General features: G+C 41.4%; 3 protein-coding genes across 5 annotated transcripts; 1 reads left to right on the top strand and 2 right to left on the bottom strand.

Moving 5' to 3' along the window:
* Positions 1–910: 910 nt before the first annotated feature.
* On the bottom strand, positions 911–2,284 carry pdrg1 (p53 and DNA-damage regulated 1). Of its 2 annotated transcripts, XM_067240977.1 has the most exons (6): positions 2,163–2,284; positions 1,904–1,979; positions 1,740–1,814; positions 1,566–1,646; positions 1,316–1,427; positions 911–1,218 (listed from the first exon to the last, which is right to left on the bottom strand). In XM_067240977.1, exons 1-5 carry the CDS (start codon positions 2,244–2,246, stop codon positions 1,345–1,347), a joined length of 399 nt encoding a protein of 132 aa, XP_067097078.1. In that variant the 5' UTR covers positions 2,247–2,284; the 3' UTR covers positions 911–1,218; positions 1,316–1,344. The 2 variants fall into 2 exon arrangements, with proteins under 2 accessions (XP_067097078.1, XP_067097077.1); XM_067240976.1 differs by having other exon boundaries at positions 911–1,427.
* A 317-nt stretch (positions 2,285–2,601) lies between these two features.
* fam217bb (family with sequence similarity 217 member Bb) lies at positions 2,602–5,391 on the bottom strand. 2 transcript variants are annotated; one of them, XM_067240972.1, is made up of 4 exons: positions 5,000–5,391; positions 4,555–4,648; positions 4,342–4,412; positions 2,602–4,242 (listed from the first exon to the last, which is right to left on the bottom strand). In XM_067240972.1, the coding sequence occupies exons 1-4, from the start codon at positions 5,095–5,097 to the stop codon at positions 2,898–2,900; spliced, it is 1,608 nt and encodes a 535-aa protein (XP_067097073.1). In that variant the 5' UTR covers positions 5,098–5,391; the 3' UTR covers positions 2,602–2,897. The 2 variants fall into 2 exon arrangements, with proteins under 2 accessions (XP_067097073.1, XP_067097074.1); XM_067240973.1 differs by having other exon boundaries at positions 4,342–4,409.
* A 113-nt stretch (positions 5,392–5,504) lies between these two features.
* ppp1r3db (protein phosphatase 1, regulatory subunit 3Db) lies at positions 5,505–7,872 on the top strand. The gene is made up of 2 exons (XM_067240974.1): positions 5,505–5,943; positions 6,114–7,872. Exon 2 carries the CDS (start codon positions 6,119–6,121, stop codon positions 7,031–7,033), a length of 915 nt encoding a protein of 304 aa, XP_067097075.1. The 5' UTR covers positions 5,505–5,943; positions 6,114–6,118; the 3' UTR covers positions 7,034–7,872.
* Positions 7,873–9,437: the final 1,565 nt, after the last annotated feature.

The raw sequence follows: 9,437 nt of genomic DNA, 5'->3' as shown, positions 1-9,437 counted from the left end.
AGGGTACATAGAACCAAGTGTGGAGGCAGCAGGAGTAAAGCGCTGACCATCCTATGTCGCATTAGCAATGAAGGTGTGTGGGTGAGTTCCTGGTCTAAATAATACTGCCCTGCTAAAGTAGGTGTGCCCGGACTGTGTGATATGAGATGCTGACTGACAGCGCTATGGTCTTGGAGTCTCCTGCATGAACCAGCTCCGCTTGATTTGGGTTTTTTTGGGACTTCATTTTAAGATGTAACCCCCAAAAATGTTGTTACCCAGTAAGCCACCGCAACCCTGTTTTACACTTATAAACGGTCCAGTCCTTGTACTATACCGTGTCAGGCATGTTGTTAACGCTCCCCTTCTCTTTATCTCCTTTAGTACCTTTGCATGCCTTGTTTTATGTGACTGTTTAACATTTATTGAGTCTTAAAATGAGTCATCCAATTCCTCATTCTGGACTGGTTCCATAACTCCATGCCACAGCATGCCACTTGTACCAAAGACATGAGTTGGTGCCATGCTGTCAATCATGTGACAGTTCCTGTATACTCCCTCTCCAACAACGCCTCAGGACCTGTTTGTGTTTTTCACATACAACCATCCTTCCAACATTCCTCTCCCTCTAAAATAGTTCCTGATCTTACTTGAGTGGATAGGTGAAAACATGTGCCTCTCTACACAGCTGTTACCCATCTCCTCTGTCAGATCAGTGACACAGGCATTCCAAAACATGTATAAGTCTCTGGGCTTCTAATGCCTATTCATGTTAATCTTGTTCACTTCTTACAGACCACTAGTACTATAGTCAAATTAAATAGAGTATTCCAAATAATAAAAAATATAGATCATGTTTTTTCACAAAATAGCCAGTGGAACAAAGTATGTCAGAGAACAATACAAATCTTTCAGAAAAACAAAAAGAAGAAAGGTTTTTGGTTATTTATTTATATAAATAGCTACAGTAAACCATATGCAAAGTACAAATTCTGAAGATTAAAGATGATGGATCTTCCATATATTTCTAGTGTCAATTTGCAAGGCTTCTTCAATGGACACTGCCATCTTGTGGCAGCATTTGCAACAAGATTTTAAAGTTTTAAAGCAACTGCTTAGGATGGGATGAATATTCCACTTCCAAAGACCACTTGAGCCTCTATTCTAACACAAGACTGAATTGGGAATGGCACTGTCAGCTATGGAGGGTGCAGCCTGAAGTCTGAAGGTTATGGTAAACTGTGGAGGAGGTTGGATGGGTCAGTAAGGAGATGAATGAGAGAAGGAAGGCACATCTACACCTTTGGGAGTGGGTGAAAAACTGGCATAGGCCTACTTGGTCTGTGTTTTGTGTGGGGTTGTGTCTCATCTCTTCAACAGGCTGTTGATAGCTTTAATCTCATCATTAGAGAGAGGAGACAGATTGTAGCCCCTTAGCTCAGGCTTCCCTGTAAATAGAGATAAAACACGTCAACATTCAAAGGTGTAAGGTAAGAGACCATTTTCACAAATACCGGAATACTTGAGAGCAAAGCTGAACCCCAATCCAGGTAGCTGAAAAATGTGCTATAGAAAAAAATCCTTACCTTGCAACTCATTGAGACGATTAACCTTTGCTTTCAACACTTTACGGAGATCATTTATCTCTTTGTCTAGTTGGTCTTGGTCTAAACAGTAAAATTATGTTTCAGTGCACTGCAATGGTTGCACATGCGTAGCGTAAAAAGTGGCTGGACAAAAAATAAGAAGCTATGGCTAACCTTTAAGAATCATCTCAGTCGTCTTGGCTTTAGGAAACTTTATAAACATATTTCCAAAGCAAACCTTTACTTTCTCTGAAAAAACAAAAAACAAATGAGGCAGTCAGCTTTAAACACTTTCTTTTTTTTTTACGTCAAAACCTCTGGTAAAAAAAATCTCTTACCATTTGATGAGTTCGGATTACGCAAAGCATTCAACGCCTCCCTGTTTCCATTTCTCTTTTTATCTAGATCCACAATCTAAAATAAAAAGTATGATGGACAAAAGCGAAACTAGCTAGCTCAGCAATGACAAAGTAGTAAGCCAATATATTCATGCACGTTCCTTCTCTTCAGAATCTTTGGTGCCAATTGCAATTAATTGCTGAAATGACTGACAACACGATCTCATTAACCACTTGTTATGGATCGAAAATATTTTACCTGTTGTTTGTTTGCAAGGACATCTTCAGCTGCTTCTTCTATTTCTGTCAAATACTCTAAAGCGCGCTGCGATTCCGTCTCCATTATGTTGTGTTCATATTTATGTATGTCCCACGTAATACAAAGGCGGATGGCAATAGTTCCGCGTTCGATTATTTCAGAGCACCAGTCATGAGCAGTATTGCAGGTTTGGTCCTTCATATGACAGAGTAACAGACGTGTTCATTCCACTGAAATGTACACTGAAGCTATATGAGTGTAAGGAATCCCAGCCTTAACATACAACCTAGAAATAATTTATCCTAGATCATGCCAATTGCAAATGTACAATTTTGTATTCACACAAGTAATACTTAGGAGGAGTTCAAACAATTTGAGGACAGTGATACAAAATGTGTGTTGAAACGGAAGTACAATTTTACATTCTTAATCTCTTTATTCACATGAAAGGGAAGCACCAAAAAGTAAGCACCTTGTGTTTATAAAACTACAACAATCACTTCATCAGCAAGACAGAAGTCAAAACATCATGTTCAGAAGACTGAATTCCCTTTCTTGTTGAAAATTAATGATAACTGTAAAGATGTACTATAGTCAAAATGTTTTATAAATACCATGACAACACTGTATTATTAGAAAGAGTAGAGGTGACAGTGGCAAACCTTTGTTTGGCCTTTTTAAACATTATGCAATGTTTGTAAACATATAGCAAATGCCAGTATCAAAGCTGTGACATTACTTTGTAAATTCAACCTGTTTAAGCCTTCCATTTGGCTTTACTATGGTTAAATTCTTGGATCCAAGTAAATGGTCTACTATTGCACCAATAACATCTGGTTGTCGGGCTTCTGAAACAGCAGCTCTTCTTCGTTCCGAGCCACTCCTCTTTCGTTCAGATCCACTCCTTAAACATTCCGACCCATTTCTCCTCTCGGACCCACTTCTCTGCTCAGAACCACTTCTCCTTAAACCAACCTGCCTGTGATCCCTAGGTAGTTTATCATCTACCCTAATACAACCCAATTTCTTTTCAGTCCCAACACTCAAACCTTTTACTACAGACTGAGGCTTAGTTGTGGGAATCGAAACAGGGTTGCGAATGTTTCCAAATGCTTGCATGTTTTTCATGTAGCTCTTCCCTCTCTCTGGGCTCCCAAACCTCTGGGCCCTGCGTGTCATGCTCTTATCAGGCGAGTGAGCCCGGCTCTCACTGTAACTCCTCTTAGGAGGGAGGTAGGCCCGGCCCCTAGACTCCTGCGGTGGACTGAGTTGAGAATGGCGGTGTTGAACATGGGAGCGACAGCAGGTAGTGTACAGGGTGCGGCAGGCTGTGCAGGAACAACCAGAGAGTTGGACAGTGTGACTGGCCAGGGTGGAGAGGAATGTGAGAGGAAAGGCCCGCTGACACTGGAGGATGCTCTTGGGACAACTTAGGCGGGAGGAGAGAGCAACATGAGGCCGGTGGTGACAACCAGCTACAATTGAGTCATTGGATTTACCACCTTCCTCCTGGACAGTCTGGAACTGATGCCATTCTAGCTGCAGAAGCCTCTCCAGATACCTTTCCAGTGGCTCGACTGGCCTGGGGCGAGGGGGTCCCCCTCCCTCCATGTTGTAGTACACAGCCAGCTGCCCCAGACTCCAAGCATTAAAAGGTGGAGGCAAGAAGTCTGGAAAACTTAAACTGTCGTGGCCCTGCCGTCTTCTTCCAGTGGTATGTGGTGAGAAATCATTAGAGTCGATAACCTCAGCCCGCAGGTTGAGCTGAGGGGGGGTGCAGTGGGAGGGGAGCACAGGAAGCCTCTCTGACTCAGAAAGGTCACTGTCACTGTCTTTGCTTTTCTGTCCATACTCACTCAACTTCACAGTCTCTGGGTTTGGTGCCTGGTCCTTCTGTGGGTCTGAGCTTGGCTCTGATGGGGAGCTAAGAAGTGGAGTTGGTGCACATCTACTTTTCCTAGGACCAGTGTGCTTCTGTTCTCTGTGATGGCTGTAGTGAGGGCCCCGTTGGTCCCTGTGCTCCTTCCCATCCCCTGTAGAGGGCAATGAATGGGGCTTTGCATCTGGTTGGTGCTGGGTTCTGGACAGAAAGCCGTAAACATTTGAAACATATTCATGTTACAATAATAAATATATAATAAATAAGAAAAAATGGTCTTTGATGTGCAGTTACTCTCACCTGAGTTGAGATGTGTTGTGCTTGGTTGACGGGCTGTTAATTTTGTGTCTTCGTCGTCTCTGCAGAGACTGCTATGATTACAAATATAAAAAATGTAAGAAACTGATTTAATTATGAACCTTAAATACTCAATTCTACAAATGATGTCTATTTCCAATGTAATTTTTTGGGTATTGGCTATAGCTAAAAGCTACAAAAGAGAAATTAGCCTACTTTATCCACTGGCAGAGAATTTTCTTGAGATGCTTTCACAGGTTGCAATGACTTATGGGTCTTGTCATTTTGACTTCGCCTCCCCATATTGGTGCTATAGGAACAAAATAAGTAACCTAATCTGAATTTAGGCCTGCCCTAAATAAATTTATACAAGCATATACAAGGAAGTGTTTGCAAAGAAAATTGGACTAGGGTAATAATGGTTTGGGTAGGGTGTATTGTTTCAAGATGTCGCCTCAAATTGTCATTTCAAAGTATGATAATGAAATACATGCTCAAACTACCAAATATAGGCTACCAGACAACAGATGTCCGATTATAATAACATAATATTGCTATGTGGCACTGGTGCCACATGTAGCCTGAGTTTGAGAAATGTAACCCAAATTATACTATAAATATAGGCAACTCGTTTCACAAGGACGACATATGTAATGCATACCTTGTCACTGTATCAGCATCCCACGATATTTTATCCAACCTTTCCCTGAAAGAAACCTTGCTGTAACCACTTGTACGTTGCAGCAGGATTGTGCCCATCGATGAAAAACAATTGGAACACTTTCAAATAAACCAAGCTTGTGCATGCTAACTGAATTAGTTTTTTTTCCTGCACATAATCTTTTCGCATCTCACAATAATGCGTTTTTTAAACATTAACGACAGCGTGAGAACATGGCTTCGAGCTATGCCACGACGGACCAGCGGCCAGCGGGTGATCATAAACAGAAATGTAGCATTTTAATTGTTTTAAAGTATCCATATGTAGGACAAGAAATACTATGTTGCATGACGAATCTTTCATGCACCAGAGTGTAAGAGCATCTTGTTGTTCTCATTTCAAGCACCCTGTAATTTACATCGACATGGGCCGAAGCGTTGTGGGTAATGTAGTCATTTACCGTAGCTTACGTCTAGGCGTGGTGAGGCTTCCCACAACAAGGTATGTTGGGCTATGGACACAACGGGCATGAAATATCTTTATCGCAACACTAGCGCTAATCTTAAAGGCTGCAGTCATCCTATAGCCTGCCAGGCAAGCACTAGCCTAGAAACGCATGTACAAGATCAAAACAACAATTTGCTATTAATATCCACAGTAGGAGTCTTGCTAAATGTCAAAGGTGACCTATACAGTAAGGACTTTGGGGGTATCAGATATCTTGGCTGCTGAAATGTTTTGTACCTCTCATTTCATAAAGAAAGATCACAACCCCAAACTGGCAACTTTCAACTTTTGCATCCTTAGCGTTCTGAGAGGTTATTCAAGCAGTTGGGAACTGATGTCAGTCGTGGTTTATATTGGGGTAGTAACAAACACTTTGAGCAGCAGTGCAATCAAGACTGTTGCCAGTTGCAGATGGTCTTGACTAAGGAACTCAAAAAGTAAGTTTTTTTTAACGTAAAATTATGCATGCCTAACCAAACCTTTAAATTGTGCATTTGACCTAAATATGCTCAAGAAACAATATTTGCACAAGGATAAAAGTTTCCTTTAAGACCTAGTAGTTATCGTTTGGTTAATTTCCTCATACAGTTGTATTCCCGTTCTGTAGTTTCAATGAGAATGAACAAGGTTGGGGTACGGCAGACAAAGAAAGCCTCTCCAGGGTCGAATGAAGTTGGAATGCAGTTCACCAGTGTATCCAGACCCAAAGCAACAATCCGTTTGAGGGATCTCTATGACCCTAAACCTGAACCAGTAAAACCACCAGTCAGAATACGTCCTCCCAGTCCTAGACCTCCTCCATCTAGGGAGCCTGTTTTTGGGCGCAGTCTCTCTTGCAATCCACCGACCAAGCCCATCATAAGAAGGCGAGCCCAGTCCCTGCCTTCATCCACAGAGAGGAAGAAAAGTCCAAGAAACCTGCAGGTGCGCTTTGTGGACTCACTGGGCCTCGAACTGGAAGATGTCAAAGTATTTAAAGTCGGTGAGGACCCTGCAATACCCCCTCATGTCATCTCTAGGCTGCTGATGAGCTCGGAGGTGGCATCAGGGAAGCCAGTAGAGTTGTCTCTGCCCTACTTCAAGCCCTGCTTTGCTGAAGACATGGGAGCTCAGCCGGATTTTATGACGCGCCTATCCATTCAGCAAGTATGTCTGGAGCATGTCTTGTGCTCAGAGCAGGGAATAACTGGTACCATACAAGTCATTAACTCAGCCTTTGAGAAAAATGTCATAGTGCATTACTCCTTTACTAACTGGAGGAGCTGGGCTGACACCAAGGCATGCTGGGTGTCGACCGTACAGCGTTTGGCCACTGATGGGCCAGAATCCGATGTCTTCCGATTTCGCCTTCCAGTTCCACCTTTTATATTGCAGCCTGGAGCAATCCTGGAGTTCTCCATCTGCTACCAAGTCATGGGTTGTGAATACTGGGACAATAATAATGGGCGCAATTACATGCTGTCATGCCATAGCTACAAGTTGACAGTACCAAAAGAATGTGAGAACAGTATGGTGCATTTCACATGAATGGCCACAGTTTTACCAACGCATTTATCTGAGGTTTGCTTGGAATGGTGGGAATACCTATAACTCGTACTTGTACTACTCCATGGGAGCTAGAATAATGACTCATTGAGGTTTGACTGAAAAGAGAAATGTAATATAGAGCAAAACGTTTTCAATGAATTTTGTGGTCCATAAGTAGAATCAAGACCCATATTTCTGTCTTGGTGGTGTGTGTGTGTATTTGACATAGCATCAACCACCTGTCTAAGGGTACTACTAATGAGTTTGCTCATGTATCACTTCTGCAAGGCCTGTAACCCAATTCCATGGTAGGCTGCATGTCCTCAAAGTAACTGTTTGGAACTATGACACAGCTGCAGTAGACAGTAGTTTGTGGTGAATGTACAAGAGCTGCAAGCTTAAGATAGTAGTCTTTACAATTGATTCAATGTTATGGGAACATACTTACAGTGTACACTATAATGCCATAAAATATTTACAAACAAAATCAACAGACTGATCTTCAAGATTGACACGGTTTGTATACATGGTATAAAGTTATGGATTTTTTTGGTAATTGTTAAGATTATGCTCTGGGTAAGAGGGTCTGCTAAATGACTAAATGTAAGATGTGGATAGAACATTGGGTTAAGAGTAATCGACCTCATACAAGTATACTTGACCTTTCCCAACACTTTAGAGTTAGGATTCTGGCAGTGCAATGGAATGGCATCTTAGAAATTCATTCTTTCATGTGCCTTTTTTAGTACAGCTGTACTAGAAGCACATTGCATGCTGCAAACATGAGTTGTGTAATAGAAACGCTGTGGAAAATAAAATGCACACTAATACTTGCTGAACAGTTTTGAAACATTTCATTTTTATATGAAGGATTTTGTCTTGCCCATTGTACTGAATTGACTTCTCATTTCAAATTTTTTGTCATGTCAGATATTTTACACAATTTGAGATGCTGATATTAAAATAGGCAACATATATCTAACACTTTGTGTCAGAATAGGAGTGTACATACCACCTCAGCTCAATTCACACATTTGTCTTTTTAAAACTGTGCTAGAGTTCTTTTGTTGTATGCGGTCACTAGATGGAGTCAAATCTTCCATTTCAGTGGAATTCAGTTCAAATTCAGGAATGTAAAATGATGAGCTCAATGTTTGTGTGACTCAATATATGACAAAACTTGTATTTTGTGCTTTCAATTAGCTCAGTTCCATGATTAAGAGGAGCAAATTGCAGAAGGGAATCAGCTCATCAAGTCTGATTGCAGACGTTGATCCCTGTTCAATAGGAACAGATTGCCCTTTCTCTCCATTTCAAAATTGAAAAGGAGAGAAGATGCAAAAATGCTCTAATGACTGTAACCTGAGCAGTTGTTTGACCATGTACTGTATAAATAGACACGTGACAGCTTCTGACCAAAATGAGTGGTCACGTATATCTTTTATACTTCCTTTATATAATGTTATAGACATGCTATCATTGTGTAGAATGTTCCTGGCTCAATAACCTCACAACATTAGCCACGATAGTACACAGTGTAATAGAAACAAAAATAGAAGCATAATATTACTTTTTGCTATCATCATATGTCGATATCTTTACAGAAACTTCCTGTCTGGCTTGGAGTGAGCTCTAAGCTAGACAAATGATTGTCTGAGATTTTTCTAGGATGATAAACATTGCTCTGAAATGTAATGGTGCTAAAAAAAGCTCTTCCAGTCCTTATGTCTTGTGTGTGTGTGGATGGGACTTATGCAACAGGACGTTATCTCCCCCTTCATTGAGAGCAGAGGAGACACTGCAGACAAAATGTCCCATGCTTCTCTACGCTTCATTAGTCCTGCTTCATTACGCAGCCATCAGTTACATTTTGGATTGTAACCCAATCCATGCTGTGGGTCACAGTGTAAGAGAAAGAACCATTTAAGGTCTAAACAATTATGTTTGAACATGATGCAGGTCTCCAGAAATGGTTGTTTAATGCAGATATACTATGTGTTTTATTGGTCACAAGATCACTTAAGAAACTAATATTGGTTTCATTCAATATTGGGAGTCAGGTGGCTGAGCGGTGAGGGAGTCGGGCTAGTAATCCGAAGGTTGCCAGTTCGATTCCCGGTCGTGCCAACTGACGTTGTGTCCTTGGGCAAGGCACTTCACCCTACTTTCCTCGGGGGAATGTCCCTGTACTTACTGTAAGTCGCTCTGGATAAGAGCGTCTGCAAAATGTAAATTAGACTTTAGCCACAGGTTCATTTACAAATTGGGTCAACTCGTGCTTGCTTTTGACCTGTGTGTATTTTTTTGTGCATGAGCATCAACTGTTCCACATTATCTACGTCATTATCGACGTAGCGTATGAATGCTGAGGGTTATCCTGAGAGCAGGATATCCCTCCCACACA

This window comes from Osmerus mordax, chromosome 1, assembly GCF_038355195.1.
Source record: "Osmerus mordax isolate fOsmMor3 chromosome 1, fOsmMor3.pri, whole genome shotgun sequence".
Taxonomy (NCBI): Eukaryota; Metazoa; Chordata; class Actinopteri; order Osmeriformes; family Osmeridae; genus Osmerus; species Osmerus mordax.
This window is presented reverse-complemented; position numbering and strand designations above follow the sequence as displayed.

Bases quoted from the DNA above. Each gene is read 5' to 3' on its own strand.
- fam217bb (XM_067240972.1), bottom strand. From the start codon at position 5,097: ATGGGCACAATCCTGCTGCAACGTACAAGTGGTTACAGCAAGGTTTCT. The intron at 4,413-4,554 runs GTAGGCTAATTT...TTGTAATCATAG, and splicing joins ATTCTCTGCCAGTGGATAAA to CAGTCTCTGCAGAGACGACG. The intron at 4,243-4,341 runs GTGAGAGTAACT...CTTTCTGTCCAG, and splicing joins CACAACACATCTCAACTCAG to AACCCAGCACCAACCAGATG.
- ppp1r3db (XM_067240974.1), top strand. From the start codon at position 6,119: ATGAGAATGAACAAGGTTGGGGTACGGCAGACAAAGAAAGCCTCTCCA.
- pdrg1 (XM_067240976.1), bottom strand. From the start codon at position 2,246: ATGGAGACGGAATCGCAGCGCGCTTTAGAGTATTTGACAGAAATAGAA. The intron at 1,980-2,162 runs GTAAAATATTTT...TTTTTATTTTAG, and splicing joins TCCTTGCAAACAAACAACAG to ATTGTGGATCTAGATAAAAA. The intron at 1,647-1,739 runs GTTAGCCATAGC...TTTACTGTTTAG, and splicing joins GACTGAGATGATTCTTAAAG to ACCAAGACCAACTAGACAAA.